Below are 19,184 nucleotides of genomic sequence, written 5' to 3'. Positions count from 1 at the left end.
CCGAGACACAAACATTCAAATAATTGATCATCCTTAGCTTTCTTCCATGTGCAGAAAAAAGCACACATTAATTTCCAAACATAGTCAGTAATGATATCCAGACTTATAAGTATTATTTGGATATGGTCAAATAGTTTGCATTATGCTTTTTGTCAGTGTAAAGTGTTCATCCAGTTGTAAAGTCATGCATTTTAATTAAGGGAATGAATGAATGAATGAATGAATGAATGAATGAATGAATACACACACACACACACGGGAAAGTTGTTTAAATATTTATTTGTTGGCAATTTAAAATATTTCAACCTTAAAATGAATGTATTATCCTAGAATTTAAGTAAAGTTTTTACACAATTTGATAAGTCTAAGTCTAAATCTGATTGCTGGTAATAACCAGAGTGAAAACACTACATATAGAGAAACTTGTGAAGCCAAAACTTTAGTTCCACTGATTCAATGGATGTAATTCTAGTTCTCAAGGCAACCTTCTTTCTATATAACAAAGTTAAACAAAAGAGTAAACACTAATTCAAGATTTTTCATTATCCAAAAACTTGTTCAAATTTATTGTGACTCTCTGCATTCTATTCAGTGGTGCTATTGACCTCTTCATCCAAATCCATGTTAAAGTTGGCCTTTGACAAACTTATTACCTTCTCAATGTTGCTTCCTTTTCTATTAAATGCAAAAATAATCACATTTTACTTATTTAAAAATATTTTAGACTACCTGGGAGAGAATTTAAAACCAAGACAGCCTACATGGTTTTAAAAAGGCATTGCAGCAACAGAACAAAACTCAAAATAATAATAAATGTCAATAGATAATAAACCAGCCACAGTGGATTCTGCAAGAAAGAGTTGCAACTGAACAGTAGACATGCCATACAGAAACAAGCACTTAATTTATCCTGTACAGACTGTTCAATGAGGTTGTTCACTGAAGTGTTGAGTTCTCTCCCCTATATAACGTGTAAGAATATACGTAAAAGATAATACAGTTAAAAAAAATGTCAGCCACATAGGCATGTTAGTGAAACTCCTATTATTGCTAGTCCTGTTTCTGGAGTAACTAATCCATTATCTCCATAGTCAAGAGCCTTATGTACATAACCACAGCACTATAAAAATCTTGCAGAAAGAGCTATAATACATTATTTCACAAGCTTACTACGCATTTTGAGCACAGAGTGAACCTAATGCAGCCAAATTGATCACACCCAACTTTCACTGCCATAGTTATTATTTATTTATTTATTTATTTTTATCCCGCTTTTCTCCCATGGGTTGGATTCAAAGCGGCATAACATAAAAATTACATAACATAAAAATTCAACAAAAAATCATATAACCAAATAAACAAAGTACACACTACACAAACCATATGTAAAAAAATTAAGACATTATACTATTAAAAATTCCCTGACCCTCAGGCCACTGGGCTTATCCATTAAAACAGCTATACTAGAATCTTAAAAACACCATTTCCTAGTTGGAGAAATACTTTTTTGAGGAGCATTTCCAGGGGAGGGGGAAAAACAGGTTTGGGTGACAATCTGTTTGCTCTGTTTTTTTCAGACAAAGTCATGGAGTGAATTTTTGGAGCAGTCTTTCCCAGTAAACTAACAAGCAACCCTCAAGTAGTAAAGGAAAGATAGAATATATTTTCTAGCCAACCCTTGTAACTGAATCTTCATCCATTCCTGGTTGCAATGCATGCATAGATGAAATACCCAACATATATAGTCTTGCACATATTAGAGATTGCTGGACAAGATCATTTTGGGGTTCTATCCTATTGTCCATTTTCATGCCAAACAGATAGTACTTGGCAGCAGCTCACTACTGTGGAACAGGATTTCCTGCAATATTTTTCTGGTCTTCCAGAAAAGAGTAGTTGCTCACCAGGAACAAACTGCATGAGGATTCAGAACGCAAACCATAGTTACTTTCATAACCACAGAATGCAATTACAACTTATATCTTCCAGCCTTGCTGATGGGACTGCTTATTTTTCTGTTCTGCCAGCTGTCAGAAATATCATGGAACCAGACAGTGTCCACAGATGACATCACTTTCCATACTTAGTACTTACTGACCATAAAAAAGTCTTCTCTGCCATCTGAAACCCAGTGATGGTGGTGGCTTTCTACAGAGTCCTTTAGAAACGTCCACCTTCTTTTGTGTTCCCTCATTAATTACGCTGCCTCTCTTTCTCCAACACTGATAGCTCTGTTACCAGAGAGTTTCCACTACACATGGCTTATGGAATGTCTTAACCTACTTTTGTGCGGGCTTAACAGCTCCGTCTGCTTTCTGCTTCTCTGTCTCCTGTTTCCTTTTCCTGACAGTGATCCTTGCATCCTCCGAAAACCAACCCTGTGTGGTGACATCAGCCAAGCCTCCCGTCTTTAGGCACCTTCCAAAGCATTCCATTAATAACAGGCCATGCAGTGCTTTCTTTTAAAAAAAACAACAAATAACAAAACCACTACATATCTTAATTTCCAAGACAGTTTCGAGGCTTCGGGTGTCAGATGGCTTTACGAGATGTCAGATGGTTTCACAAGAATGTTATGCCACAGGTCATTCCTTTCCCTTGATAATTACTAAGTAATTAACTGCACTATAAAGTAGGAAAGAGAAGAGAAGAGACAAAAGAAGGAAGCGGAATACAGTAGCCTAGGTTCCTTTCCTCCCAAGACCTAGAGCTAAAAGGAATCAAACAATTAAAAAACAAGCCAAGGCCTTCATAATCCATGAAGAATTTTCAGAATTCTTAGCATTGCTGAAGGACTAAGCTCCTCTTTTCTTGATTCTATCTTCACGCGTTATGAAGCCTGGCTGATCTAGTATGAGCCCTAGTGTTTAAAACTCAAACCTGGAACTTGAAAGAGTTAATTTTCCAACCACCATTCCAGATTGCCTTCTCAACCTAGCTACAGTAGAGTCTCACTTATCCAACGTTCTGGATTATCCAATGCAGTCTGCCTCCCGCCCGGATCCATACCTGTTTCTCTAGGCAGCAAGGACTGAGCTTTTTATGGATTTAACTTCAGACAATGTTGTTACTGGAAGTTCATTTTATGCAATTCTATCTTTATTTGTGGTTAATTTTTTAGTAGTCAATGTTTTCAATACATTGTGATGTTTTGGTGCTAAATTGGTAAATATAGTAATTACTACATAACGTTACCATGTTGAACTGCTTTTTCTGTCAATTTGTTGTAAAACATGATGTTTTGGTGCTTAATTTGTAAAATCATAACGTAATTTGACGTTTAATAGGCTTTTCCTTAATCCCTCCTTACTATCCAACATTTTTGCTTATCCAACATTCTGCTGGTCCATTTATGTTGGATAAGCAAGACTCTACTGTACTAACTATACCAGGCATGGGTAAACTAAGGCCCGGGGGCTGGATGCGGCCCTTAGAGCACTTACCTCAGGCCCTCCTCATTTTCCCTGTTCCCTTGTGGCAACCCGTCACATCTTTATGCAGGAGAAAGGATGGGGGAGGAAGCACGCAGCAGCTGAGACCCTTCTGGAGTGCTCTCAACCACTGTGTGTCTCACCCTCTTCCTGGCATAAGAATGGTGTGAGCAGCCTGGTCCTTATGATAGGAGGACAGCTTGGAAGGCATGCAACGGTTGAGAGCTCTCCAGAGTGCTCTCAGAGGTCACCTGTCTCACCCTCCTCCTGGCATAATTCTGAGAAGACAGTCAGAAGCTTGAGGGAGGAGGACTGGGGCAGTCGTCACATGTCTCATTTTACGCCCAGCATAAGGATGAGGGGAGCAGCCCCGTCTTTATGCCAGGACAGCCTGAGAATGACCTGCCCTACCCAGGCCCTCCCCCTCCCGGGTGCATCCCACCTAGTATGTGCCTGGCTACCCTTTTTCCTGGCCCGGCCCTCCCAGCTGGGCCCACAGTACAGCCCCAAGGCAAAAAAAGTTTGCCCATGCCTGAACTATACTGTCTGGGTGATTCTACAGCTGCGATCCAAAAAAAGGAGCTTTCCAAAGTTCAGCCATCTCAGTTGTTCTTTCACTAGGCAGCCTGGAAAGCATAAAGTACTCTTGTCTACATAGTACTGAACTACATCACAAGGATGTTGTACAAATGCTTCAAACAATGCGTGCAAATAGGTCTTCGAATCCTCCCAGTCCTGCAGATCAGTTCACAAAACTCACACTTGCACGCAATTCTTTCCCTGATAATGCATTCTCAGGAAAAATCAAGCTTATTACCTCGAGGTACCTTGTCGTTGGTCTCTCTTTTACTAGCCATGCATTTGACTTCCCCTGATCAAAAATAGCTCTCCCTTGCCGATCATTAGTACATTCCAGCACAAAACAATGGAGCTCCTCAGAACATTGAGAACTTCCTTCAAAGGTTTTTATGCTCTTTCCACCAATGGCCAACCAAGGACAATCAGAATCACCAGATGACCAAATAAAAAACCTCTCACACAGCACAATGTGTGTTTTCATCTCCCCCTTTTATTGTATGTATCCACTGTGTGTCTCCAAAGGAATGTTGAGTGTGTCAGCCAAAGAGGGAAGCCAATAAGAACAGAACGGCTGCTTTCTGCCAAGAGATACCAGCAAATGATGACACACGACAAGATTAAACTGCTAAAGCAAAGGCAAAATGGCCCAAAGTCATGCTCCAAGGAAGCCTACCTGGAACCATATGTGGGATATAAACAGATATCCTAAAGCTTGGTTTATTTTCAAAGATACTGCCTGTATTCTTTCAGCAATTAGGTGACACACTAATGCCTTCAGGAAGAAAGAGCACTCATCCACGTTCCTTTATAGTTACTGATGACTTGTTGGAATCACTTTGGTGAATGAATGGGAGAAAAACAATTGAGGAAGTCCACAAGACCGCTGGAAGTAATTTCTTGCATTAAATGTACTTTTTTTGTGACAGAAGCTACTTGAGAACATACTGCAAGCCACTTCTGGTGTGAGAGAATTGGCCGTCTACAGAGACACTGCCCAGGGGACGCCCGGATGTGTTAGCTGGGAGGCTTCTCCCATGTCCCCACAAGCTGGAGCTGATAGATGAGAGCTCACCCTGTCTCGTGGATTAGAACCAGAAACCTTCAGGTCAGCAACCTAACCTTCAGGTCAACAGTCCGCCGCCACAATGTGAATCTTAGATTGTTAAAGATTCTGGGAGACCATAATTCACATCCCTGCTCAGCCTTAGAAGCCCACTTGATAATCCTGAGCAAGTCATATACTCTCAGCCTTAGTGGCAGAAGATATCCAACCTCATCTGAAGGTCAACAGTTCAGCCGGCACAAGGGTTTAACTCATTGCACCACCATGGCTCCTCTTAAATGTACTTACTGACCTTCACAAAATCAATTTGATCATAGTTAAATTCTTTCACATGGAACTAGGCCCCCAGTTTAGGATACTGCCAATGCCATGGGCAGGAGAAGTATTATATCTCAATGCAGGCAATATCTGTGATGAAAGCAGCTCCCATAAAGCCACTGTAACATTGAAAGAGCTCCTAAATCAAACCCTTGAGACAACCAGGAAACAACTCCATAGCCTAGCTGCTCCAATCACCAATTTTAAGGATTGGTGCTCCAATGCATTACCGGTAACTATCTTACCTCACATTGGGTGAAGCAGGAAGTCTTTTAATGAACAGCAGTGGCTATCATTACTCTAAACAGAATACTAGCTCTGGCGATTTTCCATTCTAGAAACAAGAAGATGGACCATGCAAAAACTATTCTCTAGTCACCGGTATTTCATTCTACAGACAAAACTTAATCCAGCTGATGTTAATTGCTATTGAGTACAATTAAAAGCAACAGAACTCAGGTTGGTTACAACTAATAGTGCTGTTCTATGGATCTCCACTCTGATGAAAGTCTTTGAATTCAATGTCTCACAAGTTAAGGGGTAAATAGGGTATTAGCTCCAATAGAGTACCCCCACTGAAACCAGTGGCATTTACATTACTAGTGACAAACAAGCCCTATTCTGGGGCTATTCTGGCTTTGGCTAACATGAGAATTAGTCGTATAAGTGTTTTGCAGCCTAAATTATTCCACATATTTCAGGAGGTCTTCATCACAAATAACTTCCATTGCATAGGTGCAATGGGATTACTATCAAGTGAACATGATTGTACATGAAGACAAAAAAATAAGTGCATCTTCAATGCAATCTGATCTTCCAAGATAGCTGAACCGAGATGCCAGTTACACAACTAGTCAGATATTAATAGTTGGTCACCTATTACAAAATCGCAGAGGAATGTTCTAGGATGCACACATCCCTTGTGTAAAGTGGTAGTCCACTTTTAGGTCTGTATCATGGGATCATCTAAAACCAATGCCACCAAGTGTTGCAAAATTCAGCCAGACACACACACATCTATTTTTCACCAAGCATATGCTATCTTGTACTTCCCTCCTAAGGACCATCTTCCATCTCATCCTGATCGCACCATACTTCTCATTAAGAGACAAACAAGCCACAAGGTCCATGAGTTTACCTCCAAATCCACTGCATTTGCTATGGAGCTATATAAGATCAGATACCACGCTGTATAAAGCTTCTGGAGTCCTTCAAAAGAAAGCCATCTTTTAACAAACACAATTCAATTCTTTGTTACTGCTTCAGTACATTACAGTGGGTCTTTGATATCTCCAGGGGTTCCAGGACGAAGTTCAATTATGGTAGATGACTGACTTCATGGATTCAGATTGCTAACTGTAATGTTGGACACTGACAATACAGTATGCAGATGTATTTTGCTACTCAACAGATCTACCAGGTTTTTAGCTATTTTGATTTAATTTACATTGTAAACTGCTTTGAGTGCCATCTTGGGGAGTGGGGGAGGTCAAATAATCAAATACATTAAACATATAAACGATAAAACAGTAGAAGCTTGTTCTATCTATAATAGAATTACAAACTTTATAAAGTCTCAAAACGTCTACGGTATTGGGATTTTTTAAAAAAAAAATCATATTGCCATCAATAAAAATACAGTTAATTGATTTCCTAATTTCTAATATTTATTTGTTGCCAGGGTGGATAGAAGATTACTTTGAGGATGGCATCATCAGATGAATTCAAAAAATCATTCCCATGTTCTTCTCCAGTTCTCCAGTTCTATTCTCTTCAACCAAAAGATAGCTGAAGTCACAATAATTATCTTCTGCCTGCCTTTCCCCTCCTCTTTCTTCTCTCAGCACTGGCATACAAACCATGCTATTTTAACTTCTTTCCTGTTCTCCCAGTTCTTCTGGAACATTTTATTTTCAACAGTCAACTCATCTGGAATACTGCCACGGTGAAGTTCATCCATTATAATGTTAACTGTGTCTCTCCCAAAAGAAGCTATCACCTATACATTCAACAACTTCTCATTCTTACTCTAAAGGTTTCTTATCATTCAGAAATTTTTTTAGATCTCAATGCTTAAACATTTAATGCAGTGTTTAGTCCAAACATTCACAAAAAGAAATCTCCAGAGTAGCCATGTTAGTTTAATGAAGTAAAACAAGGAGCCATGTGGCATTTCTTACAGACTAATAAATTCATTATAGCCTGAGCTTTCACTCTTCTTCAGCCCACTTCTTCAGCTATACAGTGCATTATCCAGAATTTTAGGTATATAGTGTTCACTGCAGTCATAGACAATAGGATATGCATTTAATTGTTACAATCAAAATTTCCCAACTCAAATTACCCCAAATTCTGAATAACATTTCACACATCTGATGATGTTCACAGTCCACAATAGCCCATGATACAGGTTTTTTTTAGTTTTTAGAATCTAAATTTCAAATGGATCACATAACAATTATGGATTTTTTTTTAAACTCCATGCAACATTGTTCTTATTACTGTACCACAAAATATAAATTTGCAGAGGGAAAAGGTCTGGGAAATGAATCAACAACAGTAACAATACAAATCAGACCTTAGCATCAAATAGATTACACAGCCCAACAATTTCTTAGTGTCTTGGGGTTTTAGGCCTGTTCCTGGGGTTATTGGGGTGCTGATTCATAAAATTGCATTAGATAGACCGCATCAACTCTAGTTTCTTAGATATGGTTATCATGGTTTTCTATGGGCAAGCAAATAGTGACTGGTATATGGCATATGTTCTATATCTCAAAGAGCTGATAGGGGAAAACTGATGCCATTTTTAGAACCAACAGGTTAAATATATAAATATACCCAGAAACAGGTCTAACATCTGAGGCACCAAAATGTTCACCAGCGTCTCAGTCTATTTCCAACAATATGTAGACCAGTGGTTCCCAACCTGTAGTCCGTGGACCACCAGTGGTCCGCAAGAACTAAAATGCAGTCTGCAACCTCACTGTTACTACTATGGATAATAACACAGCCCAATCAAAAAAAAAATTCTTGGTGTCTTTGTTTTTAGGCCTGTTCCTGGGGTTATTTGGGGTGCTGATTCAGAAAATTGCATTCGATAGACCACATCAACTCTAAATTATTAAATATGGTTTTCTGTAGGCAAGTAGATGGCAACTACTGGATGGCATATGTTCTATATCAGAAACTAGAGCTAATGTAGTCTATCCAATGCAATTTTCTGAATCAGGGCCCCAAATAACCAAACCAAATCTGGAGTTGACCAAAAACTGATTCATAAACCTTTTGCTACTAATGTTGGAGTGGTCCCTGGTCAAAGTGGTCCCTGATCAAAAACAGGTTGGGAAACACTGATCTAGACAGATGCAGAAACCGGCCACAGTATCATCAGCATATTATCAAGAGATTTCCCAATCAGTTGCTATGAGTAATAACCATTCACAGGCCTGTTCCATAAATGTGTCTAAACCTTAGGTCATCTATGTTAGTGGCTATTCTAACTTCTTGTAACAAATTTCATCATAAGAGTCATCATGTATCATGAGCTTCAAGATTTATCCCTTTCCTTTTCCCAAAAGTTTAGACAGACAAATATCATGTATGCCAAATACTTTAGGGTGTGATTAAGAATGTACAGTTTCTATATTGTCAGTTGCTCCATGCACGCATTGCATGAAGTTTTTGCCTAATCTTACATTATGAGCTATCAACTACTGCTGTGGAAATTAATGACCAGCCATTAATAATGAAAGAAAGGATTGCCAGTTTCCCTTATTTATTTTCCAAATTTTGCACTACAGGAGGGTCTCAGGTGCATCTTGGGGGAAAGAAATTAACCACATACATGAAAAGTCTCTATTTATTGTTAACCTCTGCAGAAGTCTCCATTTATTGTTAACCTCTGCCCTATCAATACATGGCTAGTGACACTATTCAGAGAAAGCAATAAAGATGCAGAAGGGAACTTGTGTTTTCTTAAGAACTGTTCTATCCTTGAGAGATGTTTTAAAGAGGATGTTCTGGGACCTGGATGAGAAGATGGGAAGATTAGGTAGGTAGGTAGGTTAATAGATAGGTAGATGATGATGACAAAGGATAGATGGGTGGATGGATGTATTAGAGCATAAGAGGGAATTCACAAGAGTGAATTACATCTTCAGGGTTGAAACAAAAGGCCTATTGCCTTTTGTTTCAACCCTGCGGACATAATTCACTCTTATGAATTCACTCTTGTGCTCTTATACATCCATCCATCCTATGTTTTCAGTATCAGAACATTTGATATTCTATGGGAATCTTGTCTCCCAAGACTTTTGGGGTTTTTTTTTAGAAAGCTCCATCTATTGCCATCCAACTTCCATATACATAATAAGATATCCCCTTTCCCCTTCATTATGGCAGGACCTATGTGGTACTCAATAGGTTCCAGACCTCGACATTCCATGGCAATGGGTGCTATAGTTAGAATCTGTTCTGCAGAGTTGGAATTTGTTCTGCTATAAATTCAAATAGACTTTTATTCTGGGGAAGAAATAACCTCCATGGGAATTCAGAATTGTCTGGTATAATTCATGACAAACCTTTTCTTGCCTAAATTATGACATATGCCTATTTACACAAAAGGTGGCCTTCTAGTCAAAAAAGAAAACACTGTAGCTCTCCTAATAAAATGTGGATTTTTTTTTCTTTTACTGAGAAAAAGAAAGAAGATCCAAAGATGGTTTAACTATTGCTTCCTTTAATTTTTTATTTAGTAAAGTAAGGAGTATTTGTCTGATTTGCCAATTCAAAAGAAAAACCTCTATCTATGTCTCCAAATTGCTCTTTGCAACACTTCAGAGCTTGATGAACTCACTGTCACATTATACTTAAGTATGGATAGATTTCCCACACACTTCCCACAAAACGGAACAATTAGAGTTAACCAGTATTGTGATTTTTGTTATTTTATAGATATTCATCCATTTCCATATTGTAGGCATTTTGTAGCCATTTCCCTCATTACAGCTCTAACAATGGCATACCTAAGATTGTCGGCTTTATTTTAGAAATTAATTGAAATAGAAAGAACTGCCATACATTAGTAGACTTTAAAATGTACTTGAGTAAGACCTTGTATCCATGGGAATACGTTTCTGGCCAGATCGCAATCATGTAACTATGACCAAATGGCATTAAATTTGCTTTCTTCTAGACCCAGCATACTATTGAGTTGTGCTGGAAGACCTGGAGATTTCTAGAGAGGTATGATCTTTAGAAATTTACTAGGTCCTCCAAGGCAACTATATGATACCTTTTGAGAGGAACATGACATAGAAGCACTTGGAGGATATAGAAAATTCCTAGAGATCCTTTTTCCCCTAGGCACAGGTAAGTGAAACTGCGAATATGGGTTCCAGAATTATGAAGGTCTTATTGTACACAATCCCCAAATGTGCTTTTTAAAAAATAATCCATAAGCACATTACAGAAAAGTCTGCATTCACTTTTCCATATCACTACCAAACTAAGAGCATGTTTGACAAACTATCTTTGTCTTCATAATGCCTTTTACAAAACTCAGACCGAACTTATTCTAAAAGTTCAGCACGCCCTTTCTAGTACTAAAATTATGATTTCTTTTGTGCCCAAAGAATTACTTGGACCAGAACTCCAAAACTTATTTGTGAAATATATGTTTTTTATTATTAACCGTTATCAAAAGATATACAAATATTTTTCCCCTTATTGAAATGGCAAGAGACACAATTTTTTAACACTCATGCACTTCAAAAACTAAGTTCAAATACAGCCCAATTTTTTAAAAGTGTGTTATTTGGCAGTGATCCAAATGATGATATATATTATATTAAGAATTATCATTTATAGGAGAGAGAGAATTGTGCAAAGATGGCATCTAGGGTCAGAAATGTTAATTATTATGAAGTCAAATGGATAATCATACATTTTTATTTTTCCCTCCTGTACCACATCTGCTAAAGATTTAAACAAACAGTAAGCACAAATGTTTGACACCTCCTTAACTTAACCAACTTAACCAATTATTGTTTGCATCAAGTTGGAGATCATTTAAATTCCTCAAATATTACATATTTTCATTTTTCTCACTTTTATCGATAGAGAACTGATTCCTGTTGTAATCAGGGAAAGCCGCAATGAGGTTGATAATAAATTATTATTATTACTACTACTAAAAACCTCAGATTAAAGAAAAGATATCCACACACATTCAAAGATGCCGATAAACTCTAGAATTGAACATTTACTATAGAATACAAGTAATATTAAATGACCCTAGTTCTGGATAAAAGTTCTCTATAATGTTACATCCCTTGATCTAAAACCATTTTTAAAATGTGTGATTTACACACCCTGGCTGCTTTATGTTGTTCCTGTAGCTACAATTACATTATAAGGAAATCTCATTCTAATACCCTTATTTCTTCCCCTTCTTTTAGTTTTTGTATCAGTCACCATAGCCCCTTCCACACAACTCTATAAAATCCACATTGAACTGGATTATATGGCAGTGTGGACACAAATAACCCAGTTCAAAGCAGATATTGTGGATTATCTGCATTGATATTCTGGATTATATGGCTGTTTGGCAGGCCCTATGTTATATGCACAACAAATCTTCTTGTGGACCATTTATGTACAGGGCAGTGGTTCTCAACCTGTGGGTCCCCAGATGTTTTGGTCTTCAACTCCCAGAAATCCTAACAGCTGGTAAAATGGCTGAGATTTCTGGGAGTTGTAGGCCAAAACACCTGGGGACCCACAGGTTGAGAATCATTAGTATGGGATAATATTCATGCATTTAGTCATATAACATCTCTCTCCAAAAATAAAAAAACACTTTCCAGAAAGATTCAGATATATCAAACAAATAAACAACTAATCAACTTCAGTAAAGGAAGTTGGCCAATATATTACAGATGCACAAGAAATTGTCTTAATGACAAGTTCATGCAAACACTTGATGGCTGCAAGTGAAGATAGCCAGGCCACAGGACATTATCAGAAAGGAGGCTGTTCACATTTTAAGACTAAAGTCAAGAGGAAGTGTAAAATATTAAGTCTCATATAGGAACCTGTGCAAAATAAGCAATTGCTTTTCTAAAAACTGCCATGGTCAAACAAATGAATGAGACAGAGATCTGGAGGAATCTTGGTCTACTAACAATAAACCTCATGCCGGTATGCTGCCTGACTTCTCCTGCTCACAGCAAGAAAAAATCACGGAAATCTCTTCCACAGCTTGTTCATTCTGCCACCTAAATATGGACACATGTGGCTCTCTAGTTTGTTTCTTCAATTTCTTAGGTAAAAAAAAATGGGTTGAGTCTCGCTTATCTCCTAATATTGTACAATGTTTCCCAAACTCTGGTCATCCACATGTTTTGGACTTCGGCTTCTACACTGACTGATCACTGACCAAGGCAACCAAGGCAACCAAGGCTTCTGGGACTTGAAATCCAAAACTAGAGTTTGGGAATCATTGGTAGAAAAAGGAACGTAAGCCAAATTGCAATTTCCATCTTTTTACTGGTAAAGAAATGAACTGGAGAGCTGAGTAAGCCCATGCTTGGATGACACAATGGACAAAACATGAAGCAATGCTTCTTTTCTTTAGACACTCCTGCTGCATGCATCCATATGCAATTTATATTCTACAATAAGCCAATCATCCATGACATGACATATTATGAGACCTCAGTGAAGGAGCACCCATTGCATTATTCCCTTGATGTAGGCTAGGTTTCTATTAGAAGCTGTATGAATCTAATTCAATGAGCAAGGATATTAGGCCTTGCTTTCTACTTTTCCAGCCTACATAATGGATTATAAATTATAAATCTGAACCAATATCTAACTCATGAAAAGGATCTTTCCTGAAGATGTTGTCCTCTATGTCCACAGCGTGAGTCTTTAAATTATCTCTGAGCTACCTGTACCTTAAAATCAAAGAAAAACCTATATTCTGTGGTCCATTAAAAGAGGTAAGTCTCTCTAAACAGAAACTGTGTATGAACAGATTCAAGAAAAAACAATATTGGATTGATTCTACTGGGGGGGGGGGGGGATCCAAAAAGAAACACATGGGCACCATCAAACAATGAGAAAGGCCTACCTAAACAGAAGCCTACCATAACATCATTAAAGGATAATACAAGTAATATCTTGCTGTGCACCACTGAGTTTTGTTCAACTCTTCATTGTATCTCAGAAGTTTTAGGAAAGAAAAATACAACCTCAACCAGAAGCTATTGCTCAAAATTAAACGTTCATTATTTTTTATAACAGGAAATCTACTGTATCAGAAGCATGGTAGTCATAAAGTTCTATCACAAGATGTTATTGTTGGTTGCATGTAATTCAAGATGGTGAAATCTCCATCTTTCCATAACTAGTAGCTATCCATGACATGAAGATATCATAGATGGAAATTTCTATGCAGAAAGAGAGAGATCTACAACAGCTGGTTTGCCTTTCATGTTTGATTGCTAACTATGGAAAACCAAACTTCATCAACTTCTTCAGATAATTTATGTGATCATAATTAGGTATGGCTGGAGTTATTTATTGTTAATATTGACCAATTAAAACCTAGAAAGAACACCCTACTTTCTCCAAATTGCCACCTATTTGAAATATATTTGTTTCCCACAGTTACATTTAGAAACAGAATTCATGATCTGGACAAATAAAATTATATGCTCTATTGATTTCAATGGGAGAGAGAGAAAGGCATGCTTGCGACTACAATCCTACATTCAATAAACTGGGAATAAGCCTCACTGAACTTAGCAGGTTCTCCTTCTCGGTTAAACATATAGAGGATTATCCTTATATAGGGGTTTCCATATAACTCTTCTACTGAAATAATGGGATTGACACATGCTCAAGCTTGGCTGTGCAACAAAACGATGAGCATCCTTTTGAAAATAAAAATCAACATCTCTAGCCACCAACACTGAAACACTTGGAGCTAATAACTGAAAAATGTAAAAGTAACTCCTCCATAAATTAAATAATATTTGAGATAGAATTTCAAAATAACTCAGGATGGTTTTCAAAGAAAATTAAAATCCAAACTATACAATCATACATTATTTGCAAAAAAAATTATTAACACTTCCAGAAGACATCATATTGTTCATCAGATGGAAAGGCCACAGCAAGGCCATCAATATTTTTTTTTTGAATGATTGGCATTGATTCCATGTCATTCTGCAGAAGAACACAGCTACCCTCATCAGATGAAGCTTAACTATTTCCTTTTCTTTCAAAATCAAAATGTGCCTTTTGGTCAATCCAAATCAGCCTCTTGAATGTGATGGAAGTTCAACCAAAAGAATGAGAAACAAAACAAAAACTGGAGGGGGAGGAGGAAAGGCTAAGTTTGAAAATGAAACTATAAAAGGACAAGGAGAGAAACATGTCCCTTTGAGAACATAGGTCTCTCTCTTCTTGTCTCTGGAGAATCTATGAAAAGAATCTATGAAACTTCCTCAAATCATCCATTTCCTGTAGTCAGAGAAAGAAGAGACATCACAAAACGTTGCTCACTGAAGGAGGAAAAAATTGTCAAGCAGGGCTTTGCCAACAAAGCTTCAGGGGGAAAAAAATGGAGAAACATCCATAATTGCATGAGCACTTCCCATCTCAGCTTTGTCTAGTGGAAAAGCCTGTCTTTGCTCTCCCTCTCCTCCATTTTCTGGTGGAGCTAGAGAACATGACATGGCTTACCTGACTCAGATCACAGCCCTCTGTCCAACTATTCACTTCCTCTTAGGCATGCAAGTAGCTTCATGAGACAAGCAGGGAAAGCACACAAAGCAGCCAGCTTTCTGAAAGCAGCCCCAGATCTCACCAGCTTCCTCCTTCGCTTCCAAACAAAAAAAAATCCAAACAAAAAAAAAATCCAGGATCTCCTAGAAGATCCTTCCAAAACCAAGAGGACAAAAACTTTCCCTGGGGGTCCAGAATCAGATCCAAAGAGAAGATCCTTAGGGGGCTCCTCCAGCAAAGATCTCCCCTTCCTTCCCTCCTTTCCCCCTCCACCCAGAAGCAGAAACTACAAAAGCCAAGAAAGAAAAGGAGGAAAGAGGTGGTGGTGGTGGAGGAGCCCGAGAAAAGCCTTGAGATGGAGAGGGAGATTCTCCCTTCTGGTGTGCATGGGAAAGAGAAGTAGCTTTGTGTTTTGGGAGTCTGGACTGGAACCAAAGCAGACAGCTTGCAAATGGAGGACAAGGAGATAAAGAAAGAGAAGGGGGGAAGAGGGACACGAGAGAGAAAGAGAGGGTGGGAGGGAAGGAGCTCAGCTGCTTCTCATTCCCTGGAAAGCCATGGAAGTGCACAAGAAGCAAAGCCCTCTGTTAGCTTCCCTTTCTTCCTCTCCAAAGGGGGAATCATCCCCATAATAAGGAGCAGGACTCTGCTGTAATGGCTTCTCTCCAGACCCCAGTTCCAAGGAGACCCCCCATGATCCATCCTCAGGATCTCAACTTCAGCAAAGGCTATAGGTCCCAGAAAGGGAGATATATACAGAGAGGTCCTGGTTGGAGAGGAGGAGAAGATCAAGAGGAGCACCAGAGAGAGAGAGAAAGAAAGAGAAAGCCAAGGAAGAAAGAGGTCACCCATTTGCCTGGGGAGAGCAATCTGGGATCTTTCTTTCTCTCTTTCTTCTCAGCCACCAAAGCTCCAACTTGCCCCCACAGACACACTTATGAGCACTTATCTCCTTTCTCCCCCACGCACCTTAATGCAACAACAACACCAAATTAATTAACTGCCTTCCTCCTCCTCCTCTTCCTCCTCCTCCTCCTCCTCCTCCCACCCAAGAGCAGCTCCACCACCACCTCCTCCTCCTGCTTCTCCTCCTCCTCCTCCTCCTCCTTCCTCAGGGCCAGGGACAAGACAAGGGACTTCTGGAAACAAAACCCAAACCCCAACCAGCCCCAAGAAACACCACCTCCATGGTTGCCTTCTGCTGCTACTACTTCTCCTGCTCTGAATGAATGGGGCGGCAGATCCAGGAGGAAACAAGAGAGGAGGTGGTGGGACAAGGCAGAGGAGATCTTCCCCTCCAGTGTGGGTCTCGTTCAGGGTGGGAGAAAGGGAGATCGGGATGGATTCTTTGAACTTACAGGAAAGGTCCCGGGTCCGGAGCTGCCCCCTTTTCTCCTCCTCGCTGCCCTCGCTTTCTTCTCCTCCTCCACCTCCTCCTCCTCCTCCTCCTGGCAATTGTTGTGGAAGTTGTTTTTGCCTGTCTCATGTGCGCCTTGCCAGGTCTCAGCAATGGAGGATCGCCATCTTTTTCCCTGCTTTTTTTGCCTCTCTCTCTCCTCCTCTCCCTCCCTCTCTCTCTCTCTCTCTCTCTCCTTCGTTGGCTTGCTGCAGCTGCAGATGACCTGAGATATCCGTCTCTCTCTCTCTCTCTCTCTCCCTCTCTGCCTCACTCACTCAGAGCCCTTCCGTGTGTCTCTCTCTGAATAATGAGCAACCAGAGGGAGAGAGAGAAACAAGAGAAAGAAGACCAACCAATCTCCTTGCCTACCACACACAAAAACGCAAAGAGCACCAGGGGGTGCAAGAAGGCTTTCTAACAACAACAACAACGTGGAAAGCAGGGGGAGAGGAGAAGGAGCAGGAAGAGGAGGAAGAAAAAGACCCGGGTGGAGGAGAAGGAGAAAGAAAGAAAGAAAGAAATCCAGAGAGAGAGGAAAGGGCAAGGAAGCAAAGGGACATAGGAAGAAATAGCCAAGGATGCTGGAGGAGGAGATGGAGATTGTGGGAGTGATGGTGATAGTGGAGGAGATGGTGAAGGAGATGAGGATAGTGGGGGAGATGGGGATGGTGGAGGAGATGATGATAGTGGAGGAGATGATGGTGATGGTGGAGAAGATGGTGAAGGAGATGAGGATAGTGGGGGAGATGGGGATGGTGAAGGAGATGATGATAGTGGAGGAGATGATGGTGATGGTGGAGAAGATGATGAAGGAGATGAGGATAGTGGGAGAGATGGGGATGGTGAAGGAGATGATGATAGTGGAGGAGATGATGGTGATGGTGGAGGAGATGGTGAAGGAGATGAGGATAGTGGGAGAGATGGGGATGGTGAAGGAGATGATGATAGTGGAGGAGATGATGGTGATGGTGGAGAAGATGATGAAGGAGATGAGGATAGTGGGGGAGATGGGGATGGTGAAGGAGATGATGATAGTGGAGGAGATTATGGTGATGGTGGAGGAGATGGTGAAGGAGATGAGGATAGTGGGGGAGATGGGGATGGTGAAGGAGATGATGATAGTGGAGGAGATGATGGTGATGGTGGAGGAGATGATGAAGGAGATGAGGATAGTGGGGGAGATGGGGATGGTGGAGGAAATGATGATAGTGGAGGAGATGATGGGGATGGTGGAGGAGATGCTAATGGTGGAGGAGATGTTGATGTTGGAGGAGATGCTAATGGTGGAGAAAATGCTAATGTTGGAGATGCTGATGATGGTGGAGGAGATGGCTCAACTTCAGTTCTCTTGGGATGGTTTCTCTAAGCCTTCCTGAAGCTGGAGGAGATGGCTCAACTTCAATCTTCTTGGGATGGCTTCCTGAGGCTGGGAAAGAATCAGAGCCATCCGAAGAGACAAGACTTCTTTCTCACACCTTGGACTTTCCACAGATATATAAACCCCACTTGCTTAGTTTTCAGCAGACCTCACAACCTTTGAGGGTGCAAGTGAAACATCAGGAGAGCTTTCCACAGATATATAAACCCCACTTGCTTAGTTTACCAATAGACCTCACAACCTCTGAGGATGCAAGAGAAACATCAGGAGAGCTTTCCACAGATATATAAACCCCACTTGCCTAGTTTCCAACAGACCTCACAACCTTTGAGGGTGCAAGCGAAACACAACAAAGGTTGTGAGGTCTTGCTTAGTTTTCAGCAGACCTCACAACCTTTGAGGGTGCAAGCGAAACATCAGGAGAGCTTTCCACAGATATATAAACGCCACTTGCTTAGTTTTCAGCAGTCCTCACAACCTTTGAGGATGCAAGCGAAACATCAGGAGAGCTTTCCACAGATATATAAACCCCACTTACTTAGTTTTCAGCAGACCTCACAACCTTTGAGGATGCAAGAGAAACATCAGGAGAGCTTTCCACAGGTATATAAACGCCACTTGCTTAATTTCCAACAGACCTCACAACCTCTGAGGGTGCCTGCCATAGATGCAGGCGAAACATCCGAAAAGAATGCTTCTGGAGCATAGCCCAGGAAACTCACAGCAACCCAATGATTCCGGCCATGAAAGCCTTCGACAACACACAGGTCCCCCCTTCTTTCTCTAAGATCCAAGATGTTGCCTCCAACCTTTGTTTAAGTGCTCCTCAGCCTTGGAGGAGATGGTGCCGGTGGCTTTCTTGCTCCAGGGCTATCCTCCTCCCAGCCATGGCAAGTTCTCCTCCAAGCCTGCAAAGAAAGAGAGAGCTCGAAAGACACACACACACAGAGATGGATGGATGTGTTGTTGCCCCCTAAGCTGATCCCTGAGATACCTTCATCTTTAGGAGAGGCTTAATCCTTTTTTTCCCTGAGCAGGAGCACACACACACACAAAAAGAACATAAATGGAAAACTGGAGGTTGCAAAGTGTATTTAAAAGGAGAAGGGGGAGAAGGCAGAGAGAAAGAAAAGCAGAGATCTACCACGTGGTTGGCTTTAATCCCCCCCTTCTCTCTCTCTCTCCTCTTGCATTTGAGGGAGAGGGGGGACAGAAAAA

At 40.3% G+C, this 19,184-nt stretch overlaps 2 protein-coding genes across 7 annotated transcripts in view; both read right to left on the bottom strand.

Annotated features, from left to right (window-relative positions):
• Window positions 1–18,897, bottom strand: part of znf462 (zinc finger protein 462) — a 173,793-nt gene extending 154,896 nt beyond the window's left edge. For 2 of the 6 annotated variants that reach the window (XM_008115287.3, XM_008115293.3), the window contains exon 1: window positions 16,548–16,795. The gene's annotated coding sequence lies outside the window, so the exon portion shown is untranslated. Of the gene's footprint in view, window positions 1–15,147; window positions 16,267–16,547; window positions 16,796–18,775 lie in introns of those variants that run through there. The other 4 variants (XM_062971811.1, XM_003223768.4, XM_008115295.3 and 1 more) reach the window with 4 other exon arrangements.
• Window positions 16,969–18,966, bottom strand: LOC134295903 (uncharacterized). Its single transcript, XM_062969399.1, is given in 2 exon segments — window positions 16,969–17,950; window positions 18,961–18,966. Coding segments are annotated over 2 exon segments (954 nt in total). The 3' UTR covers window positions 16,969–17,002.
• Between the last annotated feature and the right edge of the window lie 218 nt (window positions 18,967–19,184).

This window comes from Anolis carolinensis, chromosome 2, assembly GCF_035594765.1.
Source record: "Anolis carolinensis isolate JA03-04 chromosome 2, rAnoCar3.1.pri, whole genome shotgun sequence".
Taxonomy (NCBI): Eukaryota; Metazoa; Chordata; class Lepidosauria; order Squamata; family Dactyloidae; genus Anolis; species Anolis carolinensis.
This window is presented reverse-complemented; position numbering and strand designations above follow the sequence as displayed.